The 18,472-nt window shown below is 41.2% G+C and overlaps 1 protein-coding gene across 5 annotated transcripts in view; it reads left to right on the top strand.

Moving 5' to 3' along the window:
* The window catches only part of PIP5K1B (phosphatidylinositol-4-phosphate 5-kinase type 1 beta), a gene marked incomplete at its 3' end in the record, with an annotated part of 97,504 nt that overhangs the window by 27,573 nt on the left and 51,459 nt on the right, over positions 1-18,472 (top strand). For all 5 annotated transcript variants that reach the window (XR_014516939.1, XM_083464923.1, XM_083464925.1 and 2 more), the window contains exons 4-6: positions 2,255-2,385; positions 9,321-9,438; positions 10,027-10,179. Coding sequence is in view for 4 of the 5 variants with exons in the window: in XM_083464923.1 (XP_083321049.1) it covers positions 2,255-2,385; positions 9,321-9,438; positions 10,027-10,179 (402 nt within the window). The remainder of the gene's footprint in view (positions 1-2,254; positions 2,386-9,320; positions 9,439-10,026; positions 10,180-18,472) is intronic.

Here is an 18,472-nt window from a genome sequence, read left to right on the forward strand (position 1 = left end):
CTACTTAAAGACCTCCAAAGTAGGAGACTCCACCACACTCCTTGGCAGCAAATTCCACTGTCGAACAGCTCTTACTGTCAGGAAGTTCTTCCTAATGTTTAGGTGGAATCTTCTTTCTTGTAGTTTGGATCCATTGCTCCGTGTCCGCTTCTCTGGAGCAGCAGAAAACAACCTTTCTCCCTCCTCTAAGCCTCTAGCAATTTAAATTGCTAAATGGTTGGTTCTAATTTTCTTGGTTTTAAACAGTGCTTTTCTTCTAGAAAAAAGGTGCCAGTACTGCATACCCTTAAGTACCCCCAGAAAAAAGCACTGGTTCTAAGCACAGCAGGCCCAATCAGGTATCCACTATAGTGGCTTCATAATAAAATCCGATTTGCTTTATTTCACTCTGAATACCTGTGGATGATAAAGAACATACAAGCATCAAAATGTGCGATATTTTCTTTTTAAAAAATGTATAACATAAATACAAATTCAGCTACCTATCTCTTTTAAATAACTATGTGATCAGCATGAGGAAATATTCCTCATTAGGTTTGTAGGAATTTTTAACATCTACATATTAGAGGCCCACCTCTTTAAGAAAAAAACCCACCCCAGAAAATAACCTAAAAATATATTATCAGTCATTATCGCTGCATTCCACTTCTGTTATGTTTGAAATACAAAGAGCCAGGGAAAATCAGCTCTTCAAAGTAAGCTTCCAATATTTAGTCCTCTCCTTGATTGAACAATAGTCCACGGACGGGCTATTTAAGGCACACACGGGGGTTTTCTCGAGCTTCTCCTCTCTTGGCCCATTAATTATATTGCTAATGGAGACCCAGCACCACTCCTTGAGCAGAGCCAGTAACTTCTTTCGCCAGAAGTGGTACAGCAATCTTCCCTCAACACTAACCACCAGGCCCATTAGTTGCAACTAGGCCTTGCCAGTCAGCTCTATGGGGGTGTGCACTGATGGTTCCTCTTATCGCAGGGGAGTCAGTGTGTTGCATCCAGATGTTGTTCAGCTGTAGTTTCCATCATCCCTGGCCATTGGTTGTGCTAGTTGGCACTGATGGGATTTGAAGTCCAACAACATCTGGAGGGTAGAAGAAGAAGAAGAAGCGTTTGGATTTGATATCCCGCTTTATCACTACCCAAAGGAGTCTCAAAGCGGCTAACATTCTCCTTTCCCTTCCTCCCCCACAACAAACACTCTGTGAGGTGAGTGGGGCTGAGAGGCTTCAAAGAAGTGTGACTGGCCCAAGGTCACCCAGCAGCTGCATGTGGAGGAGCGGAGACGCGAACCCAGTTCCCCAGATTACGAGACTACCGCTCTTAACCACTACACCACACTGGGTACCATGTTTATGCCTATTGGCTACCTTGTCTACTCTCCTTTTGCTTTTATAGCCCCACAGCTAATGTTCATAGGCATAATTTAGGGGTCCTAAGCACCTTCTGCCAAATAGAAACAGGTGCAGCTGAAAGAGAGGGCTTTGGAATTACAAGGCTACTATTCCATTTTAGGGTGTTTGAGCCAGATAAATGAGGCGGTAAGGTGCAGAAATTCTGCCCCCTCATCTCCTGCTAGAACAGTGTAAAGATTAATAGAAGTTGTTGAAAGTTCCTCGAAAGTCTCTTTCTTTCTGTTAGAAAGCACCTGCTATAGAAGGAGCTAATACTGCCTCAGGAAGGCTTGTACATGATCTGGTGGTGCTGGTGTTTTTTTTACTTGGAAGAGGTTTTTAGAACTGTGCTGTCAGGGAGAGGCAAACGGGAAAAGATGAAAGGACAGAAACCAGTAGTTATAGAGAGCCTAAAGAGATTATCAGTAGCTTCTCGTCTGAGAGTGGGTCTGACATAGAGGGGGAGGAGCCTGGAACAAGTCATTCTGGGCACAGAGGAAGTAAGGGGAGGAGTTTTCGCAGACTTGCATGCTGGGTGCGGAAAAGGAGGAAGAAAGATTAGAGGGAGCAACTGTGCACAAGGGGAAGGACGCTAATGGAAACGCTGGAGATGTACGTTTGAACTTTGTCAAAAAAATCAATTGTTTGGAACTGGCTGGGAGCCCGGAGTCTTATCTATGGCCAGCTGGACAGCACTAAGCCTCTGACATGTGCAGCCCATGATGTCTGAAAGTCATTTTCTGCATATTTTGTGGGATGCCAAGTTTCAAATATGATTTGAATCTCTTTATAATGTACATATGTGTCATGAGAACCCATTTACAGCAAGCTGATATTTTAAAATTCTTTGTTTTTCCTTGCAGACTGCATCCTCAGCTATTAAAGGTGCCATACAACTGGGAATAGGATACACAGTGGGGAACCTCACATCCAAGCCAGACAGAGATGTGCTTATGCAAGACTTCTATGTAGTGGAAAGTGTGTTTCTTCCCAGGTAAGGGTGGCTAATTTTCCACCTAAAAATTGTGTGCCTAATGCTTTATTCCATTTTTATCCTGCCTTTCTTCCACATTGTTCAGGGTAGTATACATGTCCCCCTCCCTTTAAAAAAAAAATTAAACTTTTGAAACCACATGTGAAATAGATTTGCCTAAGATAAACCAGGTGGCCTAGGATCACTTTTTAAGCTTCGTGGTTGTGCATGGATTTGAATCCTGGTAACATTAGTCTAAGTCTAGCATCAGCAACCGTGATGCTGGTTTTTTACATATTTATCACTTCTCAAGTATGGCTTAATTTAAAAGTATCCTTAAAAGTGGGATATAATTTTTCTTTAGTACAATGGAAAGAGGATTGCTTTGTGAACAGAAGAAAGGAAGAGCATGAATCCATATAAAATGAAAGATTCATTGAAAGTAATAACATTTCTTAGAAGATTTACCTAGAAAACTATTAAGCAGTTGGTGTTTAGTAGAACATAGTATTGTACTAACCTTTTTAAAAAAAAATACATGTGGTGGTGTGACTGCAGTTTAGCTGTTCATTTTATCTATAGTTGGAATCTGTTTTGAGGAAGAAGATTAATATGTGAGCAGTCAGGGAAACTAGAAAGTCAACAAGACTGGCTGTCAGGCTATTCAACTACTTTATAATCTAGAACTATTGCACTGGAATGCAATTAGGACAATAGAATGGTGTTTGACTTGATGAAATAATTACACAAAAGCAAAACCTGCAGATAATTTTCTACCTACTAAACTTTGCCTTATCCCTGTGCAGCTATCTTTAGTAACCGTAACAGAACATTTTATTTCATAATAGTAATATTTGGAAATACTATGCTGAGAAATACAACAGATCCCACTATACTCTGAAACAATAGTGTATTCCTTGTACATGGTAGGGAATAAAAAAGGCATGTGAGTTTATGTCCAGGACTCTTTTGTACACCATTTTCTTTGTCTTTCATGTTACTTCCATTATAATCTCAACCATTCAGATACAGTGGTACCTTGGGTTACATACGCTTCAGGTTACAGACTCCGCTAACCCAGAAATAGTACCTTGGGTTAAGAACTTTGCTTCAGGATGAGAACAGAAATCACGCGGTGGCAGTGGGAGGCTCCATTAGCTAAAGTGGTGCTTCATGTTAAGAACAGTTTCAGGTTAAGAACGGACCTCCGGAACGAATTAAGTACTTAACCCAAGGTACCACTGTACTCAATTGATAGTCCCATTTGCTCAAGTTGTCCAAGAAGTTTCTGTTATAAAGGTACCTGTATTCTCCAAGAAATGCTCTTACTATAATGTCAGGCTCGGACATCTCATTCCCTGATGGTTTGATTACAGCAACAATTGTCATTTGTTCAATATGACTAACATCAAGTGTGCAGTCCAGAATTATTGAGTAATATTTGGCTGAGTTTGCATGTGCTAAAATTTTTACTAGAAGCTGTATAAGCTCATTTTGGATATCTTTTTTCTAGGTAGTAAACCATTGTTTCATGATCTTTAACTCTGCACAATTGTTAATTCATAATAGGATCAAAAAAGACTAGATAAGACAAACTTCAAAAAACTCAATTGCTAGCACTGTACAACTTTTCAGTTCTACCACGGAATGTCAAGTTTTGCAATGCAAAAAATTCTGAGCAAAGCAGTGAAACAATCCAAGATTTGATGTCATTATTGTTCTTCTTGCCTAATTTTCTGTTGGTAAATATCTTCAATTGTTTTTCGTTTAGATAAGTACAATTTAAGTTATCCATGTCTGATAGCTTTTTAAATCGTCAGTATTCCTCTCGGGTGAATACAGAATTGCACCAATGTTCTTCCAGTCTTTTGAACCTGTTTCTTGTACAGTTGAGGCACCTTTTTTTTTGCTGAACAACTTACAGCAAAAAGCAACCACCCACATCTTTTGAGGTTGAACCATGGACGACACACTTCTTCATCATTTGCTAGCCTCCTCTTGTAGAAAATCTTCTGATTTTAGTCTTTGGGGAAATCATGGGACAATGTATAAATTATCACTGCAATAGTTAGCCAAGTTAGCAAGGTAACTACAGTGGTGCCTCGCAAGACGAAAAGAATCCGTTCTGTGATTCTCTTCGTCTACCGGTTTTTTCGTCTTGCGAAGCAACCCCATTGACGGATTAGCGGATTAGCACTATTAGCGGCTTTTATCGGCTTTTATCGGCTTTTATCGGCTTATCGGATCAGCTGATAAGCGGCTTAGCGGCTTAGAAAAAGGGGGGAGGGGAAAAAACCCACAGGAACTCGCAAGACATTTTCGTCTTGCGAAGCAAGCCCATAGGAGATTCGTTTTGCGAAGCACCTCCAAAACGGAAAACCCTTTTGTCTAGCGAGTTTTCCGTCTTGCGAGGCATTCGTCTGGCAGGGCACCACTGTAATTCAAGTTAGGCACAATACCATCTTCTTCTGCAGACTCTGCAGTACTCTCACTTCTTGACATCCTCGTTTTCCTCTGCGTGTTTTTCCAGAAATATCTCCAATTTGTGAAACTTCTGTCTTAGTGGTAGTAGGAGCACCACATTCTGCTCCCTTAGTGCTGGTTTCAACAGGAGTATAGACATATTCATGTTTTTCAGTTTCTTTCTTTGTACAAAGGTATTTCAGGAAGACTTCCTTGCTTTGCTTACGCCTTAGCTTTTTCTGCCTTTTGTTGCCAAATTGAGCTCCAGATGGTCATTTTTTAATCATCCATAGCTCACTAGAAAAATGAAAAATGAATACATTTTCTAATTAAGATTAAGATATGACTGTAAAATTTTAAATTAAGTGCATTTTCACTTTGTGTGTGTATATAACTTCCAGTCAACTCTGTGGCCTATTTCATATATACATAAACAATTCTAATGTATGAATTACTTCAAAAATGATAAAATTCATCAAAATATATAATGGAATTAAAATGTTATCAAACATTTATAAGATATGACAAAGATTAATTTTTATATCACTGTGCCCCTCAAAGGTCAGTACTGTACCCCTCTGAGGTCTGCCCCAGGCAGTGGCCTCATTGGCCCTGACAGACTGTTTTAGAAAAAGGTTCGTAATTTGAGAGTTCTCCTGAATCTGCTCTTGCCACTTGATGTGCAGGTGGCTCAGTGGCAAGAGTGCTTTCCATCAGGTCAGCCTGCTGGCGCAATTGCAGCCCTACCTGGACGCTGATAATTTGGACACAGTAATCTATGTTCTCAGGTTGGATTATTGCAATGCACAGTACAAGAAGCTGCCTTTCAAAATGGGTCGGAAGCTCCACTTAGGGCAGAGTGCAGCTGCCTGGCTGGTGACAGGTTCAAGACAAGTAGATCACAAAACACCAATTCTGTTCCAAATACACTAGCTGCCTTAAAGCTTCTGAGCCCAATTCAGAGTGCTGGTTTTGACCTTTAAAGCTCTTTTTGGTTCAGGACCCCAATATCTTCTGGAATGCCTCTCACACTATAAACCCTAGATCTTTGTATGAGGCCCTTCTCTAGGTTCCCCCTCTTAGGGAGGCTCAGGGGGCTTTTGCCATTGGGGCTCTCTGTCTGTGGAATGCACTTCTCAGTAGGTTCCAATGTGCCCCTTCGCTGACATATTTTCAGCATCTGGTAAAGACTTCTCCCCCCCCCCACACACACACACCTTTTAATATGCCTTCAAAGCTTCCTGTGGCTGATATGTGGGCTGTTGTTTTCTCTGTTTTGTTTATAAATGCATTTCTTTGTGTTTTTAAGAGTATTGTAAGACACTTGGAGATCTTTTGATAAGAAGAGACTAACAAATCTGAGTGATAACATTAAGCAAACTCTGAATTCCTTCATTTATTTTCAAAAGGAAATAATAATAATAATAATAATAATAATAATAATAATAATAATAATAATAATAATAATTTATTTATACGCCCCCCATCTGGATGAGAAGTAGGTTCAAATGAAAATGGCATGAATGTATTTTGGATATACGCAGTACACTTGTTGACTGATAGTTACCATGGCACACAAATACGACTGAGTGCTTGCTTTGCATTAGGTTTTTGCCTTGAAGCTGCATTTGGGATATTATGCAAATAGTCTCTCATCTTCTTTGCAACCTTCCCTAGAAAAAAGGATGTTGTTGCCTTGCTTGCCTTGCCGTCCAGCAATAAAATGGTTGCAGTTTTTGAATTTTGAAATAAATGATGAGGACCAGTTATTTAGTTTTTGATAGCGCAACTATTAAAGACTTCCCAAGTAGATGACAATTATTATCTGTGATAATAATAATTATTATCTGTGAGTTTCTCCTCTTCCTCCAGCCCCTCTAAATTTCATCCATAATCACAAGGGTTTGGGAAGGGTTCCTTCATGATGGTGCTGCACTTCTGCCACTCTGCCCAAGCTGTGTGAGCCCACCCAGGGTGAGAAACTGGTCTCACGCATCTGCAGTAGATTTGATTCTTCTAATATCTGAAGGGGGGCTGCATTTGTCCTGATTTGCTTTGTTCACTTAATTGTGATATTATAACTTGTAATAGTAGGCTATGTATAAAGGTAAAGGGAAAAGGATCATGTGAAAAGGATCTAGGAGCCTTGGTTGACCACAAACTTGACATGAGCCAACAGTGTGACGCGGCAGCTAAAAAAGCCAATGCAATTATGGGCTGCATCAATAGGAGTATAGCATCTAGATCAAGGGAAGTAATAGTGCCATTGTATTCTGCTCTTGTCAGACCTCACCTGGAGTACTGTGTCCAGTTCTGGGCACCACAGTTCAAGAAGGACACTGACAAAGTGGAACGTGTCCAGAGGAGGGCAACCAAAATGGTCAAAGGCCTGGAAACGATGCCTTATGAGGAACGGCTAAGGGAGCTGGGCATGTTTAGCCTGGAGAAGAGGAGGTTAAGGGGTGATATGATAGCCATGTTCAAATATATAAAAGGATGTCACCTAGAGGAGGGAGAAAGGTTGTTTTCTGCTGCTCCAGAGAAGCGGACACGGAGCAATGGATCCAAACTACAAGAAAGAAGATTCCACCTAAACATTAGGAAGAACTTCCTGACAGTAAGAGCTGTTTGACAGTGGAATTTGCTGCCAAGGAGTGTGGTGGAGTCTCCTACTTTGGAGGTCTTTAAGCAGAGGCTTGACAACCATATGTCATAGAATCATAGAATCATAGAATCACAGAATCATAGAATAGAATCATAGAGTTGGAAGAGACCACAAGGGCCATCGAGTCCAACCCCCTGCCAAGCAGGAAACACCATCAGAGCACTCCTGACATATGGTTGTCCCTCCTCTATGTGACATCCTTTTATATATTTGAACATGGCTATCATATCACCCCTTAACCTCCTCTTCTCCAGGCTAAACATGCCCAGCTCCCTTAGCCATTCCTCATAAGGCTAGGAGTGTCAGGAGTGCTCTGATGGTGTTTCCTGCTTGGCAGGGTGTTGGACTCGATGGCCCTTGTGGTCTCTTCCAACTCTATGATTCTATGATTCTATTCTATGATTCTATGACCTCTGACCGTTAGGTCCACTCACGGATGACTCTGGGGTTGCGGTGATCATCTTGCTTTACTGGTTTGTAAAAGAGCACCATATTTACAAGTTAGGAAATTGATTTTTTCCATTGACTCTGAAGAAGAATTTCACACCTGAAACACACAGGGCTCTTTCTCCACTCCTGCCCAGTTCACTGTTTTCTAGCACCATTTCAGAGTCTTTTTTCTCTCGCCACTCCTCACCTGTTGGCTACTACAGCATTTGATGCAGAATTGGGCAACCTCTGTAAAAACACAGCATAGCTCCACCCCTATACTCAAAGACAAATGTGGGCTGCTTTAATGATGTATCATATTCATATCAAAAAGTGCCACAAAAAAAGAAGTCTAGTTCTTTTGAGCATGAAAAAAAAAATACTTTGCAATTTCTTTTTCTTTTCTTTTGGTGGTGTTGTTACAAAAGTCGGTCGAGTCCAACAAGAACTGAACAGCATTCTGTTAGTTTGAGGCACAGTTGCTTTCCTTTAACTATTTTCAGGACACATTCATGGAATTCAGATGTGCATGGATATCTCCATTCTACTGGGCTAGAAATCATACTCCTACAGTGGTACACAGGCACTATCTTCTGCAGTGATTTAAAGTGATTTGGCATGGCTAGGGTAAATCCACTGGGTTTCCTTCATTTACTCCTGAAGCAATACACGATCACAAAAATTAACACCTTTTGTCAGATAAGAGCCTGAGTTATCGTGGAGGATATTTTTCAACAGTGCTTATTGCTCCATTAGCAAAAAATATTGGCATGCTGTGTTAATGCCTTAAGCCCAGGGGTGGGGAGTCTACAGAGGCTGTTTTCCCAAGACTATGCCCCCCCCCCCCCCGGATGTCACAGGTGACATCAAGTGTGAGGCAGGTGAAGACATGGCTTCCAAGGAACAATTGGAGCTCCCCGTTGTTCATTTGCAAGTAGGGCCCACTAACCATGCAGATTAGCTGATCTGCACTGACAGTGAGCCCCAATGGAATTGCTACACTAATGGCTTTCCCATGGAGCTTGCTTTGTCTCTGTGTGGGCACAGTTTGAATTCAAACAACATCTGCTAACGGACTTCAAAGGAGCTTGCAATAACTGCCAGTCCCTAGTTACAGTGACCTGTGCCCCACCTGCCAACCTACAGTGGAGAAATGGCTTAGTCTCTTTTTAGAAGAGGAGAGAAGCATATTAAGCTAAAATTGTCTGAGAATGTATTGAAACTTCATATCCTGTTTAGGATATGACACCTGTTTAGTCATGTTGGCTTGCTCCTGCCTGCTTCAGCTCTGCACTGTGCTTTTGGGGCAGTTTTTTTTAAAAAAAGGTTCATATTTATAGTAAGATTTCTGTTCTTAACGAATTTGTGTAATACCTTTAAATTTCTCTTTTCAATTCAGTGAAGGGAGCAATTTGACCCCTGCTCATCATTATCCTGACTTCAGATTTAAGACATATGCTCCTTTAGCCTTCCGCTACTTCAGAGAACTTTTTGGTATTAAACCTGATGACTACTTGGTAAGAATTTACATCCTGCCCCCCCGCTACAAAAAAAGGAGTGGTGTGGAATAGCTTTCTGTTTCTATAGAATGTGCTATGAAGAATTGTAGTTCTTGACCATGCATTTAATTCTTCAGCTTATAATTGGTTGCCCTAAAACCCGATGTGTTAATTGATAGCTCAGCAACTGCTTGAGTCATTATTTCTACTGGAATATTGTAATTGAAATTGAATACTCCTGTGGATTTTGCTGATTGAATTGTAGTTTAGAGACCTCCATCTGCTAATTGCCTTGTAATTGTCTAGCAAAGTATATAAATATTTGCTTCCATATGTTGTAACCTTGAACTAGAAAAGCACAGAGCTCCATAGCTAAAATCCCTCAAGATTTTTGCAGTCTTGCACATACATTCAGTGACAGAAAAAACAGTCTGCAGCAGGCTTTTTATGTGTAGATCAGCTGTAGCAGATAAATAAGCTGTTATGCAGAGAAAGGATTTCCTGCAGCAAGGGGACATTGCATGTGGACAGCTTGCATTGCCATATTAAGATCCTGTCTGTTCCATTACCCATAGTTGCATTAAATTTCTCTTTTTCCGTGTTCAGTATTCTATTTGCAGTGAACCTCTAATAGAACTATCCAATCCTGGTGCCAGTGGATCCTTGTTCTTTGTCACTAGTGATGACGAGTTCATAATCAAAACAGTTCAACACAAAGAAGCAGAGTTCCTTCAGAAGCTGTTGCCTGGCTACTACATGGTAAATAAATTCAAATTCCAGGCTCTTCCTGTTTAGTTTCTTTTTGGGAGGTTGTGTGATGGCTGTGTGTGAATTTTAACTTGGCTTTTTAATAGCTTACTTAACACTTTACCATAATCATGATAAATTTTAAATACTGCTTTCCCCCTTTGTATTTGTGCTCCTATTTGCTACATGCATGAGAACTTCTTTAAAATTCTGAGTTAATAAATGAACACTTTTAACCATAACTGTTGGTATGGCTTGCCATGATGCTGATAAATCACCTGTGCATTTGTGGTGTTGTACTTAACTAAACTTCTTCTTTGGCAATCACTTGTAGCCAAGTACGATTGTCTTCCATAAACACGGTTTTAACAATGAGCCCGTAAGTGACTGTGGAGGCCAATTCTGGATCCACACGTCCTTCCACAGTGGGGACATTGGTTTCCGGACAGAAGTTGATCACAGTGTGGATTTGCCAAGCGTGCCTTCCTCTTCGCATGTTTCTCCCTTGTGTTCTGAGTTTGAGTGTCTTCATAGTCCATGACACCTTTGGTAAAGGCTGTTCTCCAACTGGAGCACTCGCAGGCCAGTGTTTCCCAGTTGTCGGTGTTTGTACTACATTTTTTTTAGATTTGCCTTGAGACAGTCTTTAAACCTCTTTTGTTGACCACCAGCTTTACACTTTCCATTCTAAAGTTCGGAATAGAGTAGTTGCTTTGGAAGATGATAATCAGGCATCCGCACAACATGACCAGTCCAACGAAGTTGATGTTGAAGAATCATTGCTTCAACACTGGGGATCTTTGCTTCATCCAGTACACTGATATTAGTTCACCTGTCTTCCCAAGTGATGTGTAAGGTTTTTTGGAGACACCGTTGATGGAATCTTTCGAGGAGTTGAAGATGGCGTTTATAAGTAGTCCATGTTTCACAAGCATACCTTAAGGTTGGTAGTACAATAGCTTTGTAAACAAGCATTTTGGTTTCCTTGCAAATGTCCCGGTCTTCAAACACTCTGCACTTCAATTGGGAGAAAGCTGCACTCGCAGAGCTCAGGCGATTCTGGATTTCGGCATCAGTGTTGACCCTTGTGGAAAGATAACTGCCTAGGTAGGAGAAGTGATCAACATTTTCCAGCGTTACACCATTGAGTTGGATTTGTGGCACTGCAGAGGGGTTATTTTGTACTTGTTGGTGCAACACTTTGGTTTTTTGGATGTTGAGCAACAAGCCAAGCTTTTCATAAGCTTCTGTGAATATATTTAGGATGGTTTGGAGGTCATCCGCTGGGCATGCACACACTACATTGTCTACCAAACCAATAACCCTCCTATCACAAACATATTTAAAAGGACATAGAATGTTAATCAGCCCAAGGCACTTAAAGATATATAATGAAGGCATATGATACATTGAATTGTATATGCAGAAAGAGGAGGAGCATCAAGAAGAATGGAAGAAATTTAAGGAATATTTAGCAAAATATTATAATATAACATAAGTGGAATTACTTTCAAGTATTAAGTTTGGTTTAGGATTAAATTATGTTGAATTGTATAAGATTATGGGTTAAAAATATTATGAAAAGAAAGGAAGTTAGTAATTTGAACAGGTTAATTTTATTAGAAAGTGGATATTGAAAAATTGCTAAAATGAGATTTGATGAAAATCAGTCAGGAAGGATTTGAGGAAGTCACTCAACAATGGAATGTAATCTGGATTTTTAACTGTAAGAAGTGTATGTATGTTTGCTTTTATTTTTTGTATGTTTTGTTATTTTGTGTGGTGTTAAATCTGGAAAATTAATAAAAAAAATTGGGGGGGGGGAGAGTTGTTTGGAAGCAATCCCGCTTAATGGGATCTTGAAGGGCTTGAGTGTTCATTTTGCGCCTTGGTTTCCTCCCTTGAAGCCTGCGTTGAGGTATAATCTTGATAGCCATCATGGAGTGTATTAGTCGGTGATCTGTCCAGCAGTCGTTGGCGCTCATCTTTTTTTTTATAAGATATTTATTAAGATTTTCAAAAAAATGAAAAAGAAAAAAGAAAAATACAAAATAAAAATAGTTAAAAAACAGTTCAATCTTTCCATCACATATTTTTCATTTGCTTATTTCCCGGACCTCCTCACGCCTTCCTTTTCTGTATTCCAGTTCCAATTGTTAATTCAGCAAATCCCTCCCCTCTTCATTCATCTTAATCTTCAATTTTTAAATATTATAACATTAATTTTTTACCCATTAATAACCATTTTCTCATATTCCCTTATAGCATTACAGCAAAAGACCACTTAGTTTCTATCCAACATCATTCTAACATTCATTAATTTTACAGTGTTTCTGTAAATAATCTTTGACCTTTTCCAATCTTCTTCCACCGACTCTTCTCCCTGGTCTCGGATTCTGCCAGTCATTTCTGCCAGTTCCATATAGTCCATCACCTTCATCTGCCATTCTTTTAGGGTGGGTAGATCTTGTGTCTTCCAGTACTTTGCGATGAGTATTCTTGCTGCTGTTGTGGCATACATAAAGTTCTATCCTTCTTTGGCACCAATTGGCTGACCATGCCCAGGAGAAAGGCCTCTGGTTTCTTCAGGAAGGTATATTTAAATACCTTTTTCATTTCATTTTAAATCATCTCCCAGAAAGCCTTAATCCTTGGACACGTCCACCAAAGGTGAAAGAATGTACCTTCAGTTTCTTTACATTTCCAACATTTATTATCGGGCAAATGATTTTTGCAAGCTTGACTGGTGTCATGTACCACCTGTATATCATTTTCATAATATTCTCTCTTAGGGCATTACATGCCGTAAATTTCATACCTGTGGTCCACAACTGTTCCCAGTCAGCAAACATAATGTTATGTCCAACATCTTGCGCCCATTTAATCATAGCAGATTTCACCGTTTCATCCTGAGTATTCCATTTCAACAGCAAGTTATACATCTTTGACAAAGTCTTAGTTTCAGGTTCTAACAGTTCTGTTTCTAATTTTGATTTTTCCACCTGGAAGCCAATTTTCTTATCCAAGTTATATGCCTCCATTATCTGATAGTAATGAAGCCAGTCTCGCACTTTATCTTTTAATTTCTCAAAACTCTGCAATTTCAATTTGTCTCCTTCTTGTTCCAAAATTTCCCAATATTTTGGCCATTTGACCTCCATATTAAGTTTTTTCTGAGCCTTTGCCTCCATTGGTGATAACCACCTTGGGGCTTTGTTTTCAAGTAAGTCTTTATATCGTATCCAGACATTAAACAATGCTCTTCTGACAATATGGTTTTTAAATGCTTTATGTGCTTTAACCTTGTCATACCACAAATATGCATGCCACCCAAAAACATTGTTAAAACCTTATAGATCCAAAATGTCTGTGTTCTCAAGAAGCAGCCATTCTTTCAGCCAGCAAAATGCTGCTGACTCATAGTAAAGTTTAAGGTCTGGCAGGGCAAATCCACCTCTGTCCTTTGCATCAGTTAATATTTTAAATTTTATTCTGGGCTTCTTGCCCTGCCAGACAAATCTAGAAATGTCTCTCTGCCACTTCTTGAAACAGTCCATTTTGTCCAAAATTTGCAATGATTGAAACAAAAATAACATTCTTGGCAATACATTCATCTTTATGACAGCAATTCGACCTAAAAAGGAAAGCTTCAAGTTTGACCATATCTCTAAGTCCTTTTTCACTTCTGACCAACATTTCTCATAGCCACCGGGGCCTGGTAGGGACCCCAAGATCTCCTGCAATGCTTTTGCAAAGTTTTTTGCAGATAAAATCGCTCAGATTCAGAAGGAGGTAGACTCCACTGTGGGAGCAGGGCCAGGGCGGGAGAGTGCTAGAGTTCTGTCTGGTCCTGTTACATGGGATCAATTCCAATCTGTTACCTCCGAGGATGTGGACAGGCTGCTTGGGCAAGTGAAACCGACCACCTGTCTCCTTGATCCTTGCCCATCCTGGCTGATAAAAGCGAGCCGGGAAGGGCTGGGCGATGGGCTCTGCAGGGTGGTGAATGCTTCCCTCTGTGAGGGAGCCTTCCCAGACCCGCTGAAAGAGGCGGTCATTAAACCGCTTCTTAAAAAAACATCTTTAGACCCGGCCAATTTGGCCAACTATTGCCCAGTCTCAAATCTGCCATTCTTGGGCAAGGTGATTGAGCCGGTGGTTGCTGAACAACTCCAAGCACGCCTGGAGGAAACGGACCATTTGGATCCCTTCCAATCGGGATTCAGGCCTCACCATGGGACTGAAACTGTCTTGGTAGCGCTGGTTGATGATCTCTGGTGGGCTAGGGACAAAGGTGAGATGTGTTTCCTAGTTCTGCTGGATCTCTCAGCGGCCTTTGACACCATCGACCATAACATCCTTCTGGACCGTCTAGAGGGGCTGGGAGCTGGGGGCACTGTCATACAGTGGTTCCGCTCCTTCCTCCTGGGCCGTGTCCAGAAAGTGGTGGTGGGGGATGAGTGTTCAGACCCCTGGGCTCTCACTTGTGGGGTGCTTCAGGGTTCTGTCCTCTCCCCCATGCCTTTTAATTTCTATATGAAGCCGCTGGGAGTTTGGACTGGGTGTTCATCAGTATGCAGATGACACCCAGCTCTACCTCTCCTTTAAATCAGAACCAGTGAAGGCGGTGAAGGTCCTGTGTGAGTGCCTGGAGGCGGTTGGAGGATGGATGGCGGTTAACAGATTGAGGTTGAATCCTGACAAGACAGAAGTACTGTTTTTGGGGGACAGGGAGCGGGTTGGTGTGGGGGATTCCCTGGTCTTGAATGGGGTAACTGTGCCCCTGAAGGACCAGGTGCGCAGCCTGGGAGTCATTTTGGACTCACAGCTGTCCATGGAGGCGCAGATTAACTCTGTGTCCAGGGCAGCTGTCTACCAGCTCCACCTGGTACGCAGGCTAAGACCCTACCTGCCCGCGAACTGTCTCGCCAGAGTGGTGCATGCTCTAGTTATCTCACGCTTGGATTACTGCAACGCGCTCTACGTGGGGCTACCTTTGAAGGTGACCCGGAAACTGCAATTAATCCAGAATGCGGCAGCTAGACTGGTGACTGGGAGTGGCCGCTGGGACCACATAACACCGGTTCTGAGAGATCTGCATTGGCTCCCAGTACGTTTCCGAGCACGATTCGAAGTGTTGGTGCTGACCTTTAAAGCCCTAAACGGCCTCGGTCCTGTATACCTGAAGGAGCGTCTCCACCCCCATCGTTCAGCCCGGACACTGAGATCCAGCGCCGAGGGCCTTCTGGCGGTTCCCTCATTGCGAGAAGTGAGGCTACAGGGAACCAGACAGAGGGCCTTCTCGGTAGTGGCGCCCGCCCTGTGGAACGCCCTCCCATCAGATGTCAAAGAGATAAATAATTACCTGACATTCAAAAGACATCTTAAGGCAGCCCTGTTCAGGGAAGTTTTTAATATGTAGCGCTGTATTGTTTTTAACACTGATTGGGAGCCGCCCAGAGTGGCTGGGGAAACTCAGCCAGATGGGCGGGGTATAAATAATAAATTATTATTATTAGTATTAGTATTATTATAGTTGTCCTTAAATAAGTTTAAATTCTTAGCGGTCATATTCACCCCCAGGTATTTTACTTTCTTGACTAATGTTAAGCCTGTCTCCTTCTGAAACCTCTCTCAATCGGTGTTAATTTTTTCTCAAGCACCTTAGTTTTTAACTTATTCAACTTAAATCCTGTCACATGACCAAATTCTTGAATCAGTTCCAAAACCCTTTTAGTACTAGACTCTGGCTCCTGTAACGTCAATACTAAGTCATCTGCAAAAGCTTTCAATTTGCACTGTTTAGCTCCGACCTGTATACCCTTGATCAAACGGTCCCTTCTGATCATGTTTAGCAGAACCTCCAGGACCGAAATAAAAAGCAATGGGGAAATTGGACAGCCTTGTCGTGTCCCTTTTTCTATCTTAAATTCCTCTGTTACCACATTGTTAACTATTAGTTTGGCCTTTTGCTCTGAATAAATTGCACCTATACCATTTTCAAACCCTTGGCCAACCCCCATCCCCTGAAGATTTTTCTTCATGAAACTCCAAGAAATATTGTCAAAGGCTTTCTCTGCATCTACAAAGATTAAGACAGCTTTAGTGTTAATATTCACTTGCAGCTTCTCTACATTATTAATTATATTTCTCGTATTGTCAGACAAGTGTCTGCCCGGGAGAAAGCCCGCTTGGTCCTTATGTCTCTCCTCTACTAGGACTTTTTTCAGTCTTTTAGCCAAAATGTCTGCAAAAATTTTGTAATCCACATTAAGCAGGGATATGGGGCAGTAATTCTTAAGTTGCGTCTTTTCAGACTCATTTTTCGGTATTAGTGTAATACAGTGGTACCCCGCAAGACGAACGCCTCGCGAGACGAAAAACTCGCAAAACGAAAGGTTTTTTCGTTTTCAAGTTGCCTCGCAAGACGAATTTCCCTATGGGCTTGCTTCGCAAAACGAAGCTTGCCCCGGGAACAGCGGGTCTTCTCTTTTGAAGCAAGGGGCGGCAGGGAGAAGCGATCTTCTCCCCGCAACCCCAGGTCCGGGGGCAGCGGGAAGCGCAGTGCTTCTTCCCCGCTGCCCCCGGACCTCTTTTGAAGGAAGGGGCTGCGGGGAGATCGCTTCTCCCCACCGCCCCTTGCTTCAAAAGAGGTCCGGGGACAGCGGGAAGCGCTTCTTCCCCGCTGCCCCCGGACCTCTTTTGAAGCAAGGGGCTGCGGGGAGAAGATGAAGAGACTTGCGGAACGAATTAATTTCGTCTTGCGAGGCACCACTGTATAAGCTTCTTTCCACGACTCTGGCGCTTTTTTCCCCTCCAAAATTTCATTACAAACCTCCTTTAGTGGTTGTATTATCCAGTCCTTCAAAGGTCTATAATATTTTGAGGTTAAACCATCTGGCCCTGGAGATTTGCCCAACTGCATGTTCTGAATGGCACCTTCCACCTCCTGTTCTGTTATTTTGTAGTTGACTTGTTTTCTTGAGAGATTTTTTGAAGTCCATTTATTTTTAGAAATTGGTCTAAATCGACCTGTTTCTGTGGCCCTTGTGAATATAACTGTTTAAAATACCTCTGGAAGCATTTTCTAATTTCCACTGGATTCTGGATGTTCTTTCCTTCCACTTCCAAGTTGGTAATGGTGTTGAGTTTTTGCCTTTTTTTCATTTGCCAGGCTAATAGTTTTCCACATTTATTAGCCGATTCAAATGTCCTTTGTCTCATCTGTTTAATTTTCCATTCTATTTCCTGATTCATCATCTTCATATATTGAACTTGGTATTCATATATTGAACTTTCTCTCTGAATCTCTTGTGACTTTGGTTTCGCTCTCAATCTCTTCTCACCCTCTTTTATTTTTTCCAAGGTTTTATCTTTTTTCTCATTTTGAGTTCTCTTCTTTATTGCATTCTGTTGAATAAGAAACCCCCTCATAACTGGTTTACTTGCATCCCAGATTACTCTTTTTTCGATGGTAGTGTTCATGTTTATCTCAAAATAGTCTCTCAAGGTTTTTTGGGCCTTCTTAGTAACTTCTTGATCTCTAAACAAGGTGTCATTCATCCTCCATCTGAAGGAACCAACAGGTGTTAGCTTCATCTCCATTTTCACAGCATTATGGTTGGAGCAAGTTTTAGGGCAAATTTCCACTTTTCGAGTCTTAGGTGCCAGTCCTCTAGTTATCCAGATTTGGTCAATTCTTGTCCATGTCAGTTTGGCTTCAGAGAAGAAGGTCCCCTCTCTACCCAAGGGGTTCTTTATTCTCCAAATGTCAATCAAGTCCATATTGTCAGTCATCTCAAAAAAGGTTTTTGGTAGTCTGCCATCTTTAGTAACTAGCTGTCTCTGCGACTTGTCCATATTTGTAGATACCACTCCATTCATATCTCCCATCATAATAATGTTGTAATCCATATAGTCTAACAATGTCTCATGCAACTTCTTTAAAAATTCAGATTTCCCCTCATTTGGTGCATATACTCCTACTATCAAGAATTTTTTCCCTTGTGTTTGAATTTCAATTGCCACATATCTTCCTTGGTCATCTTTAAAAATAAATTTCGGTGATAGGCTTTCTTTGGCGTAAATTACTACTCCTCTCTTTTTAACCTTGTCCGAAGAAATGAACTCCTGGCCCAATCTTTTATTAATCAATACTTTCCTATGAAGCCTTATCACATGTGTTTCCTGCAAACAAATCAAGTCCAATTGTTCCTTTTTCAATAAATGAAAAACTTTTTTCCTTTTCTCCGGGGAATTAAGTCCATGAATATTCCAACTTAATAGTTGCAGAGACATGATGTAT

The sequence above is a fragment of the Podarcis liolepis genome (assembly GCF_965112155.1).
Source record: "Podarcis liolepis genome assembly, chromosome: 11".
In the NCBI taxonomy this organism is placed as follows: Eukaryota; Metazoa; Chordata; class Lepidosauria; order Squamata; family Lacertidae; genus Podarcis; species Podarcis liolepis.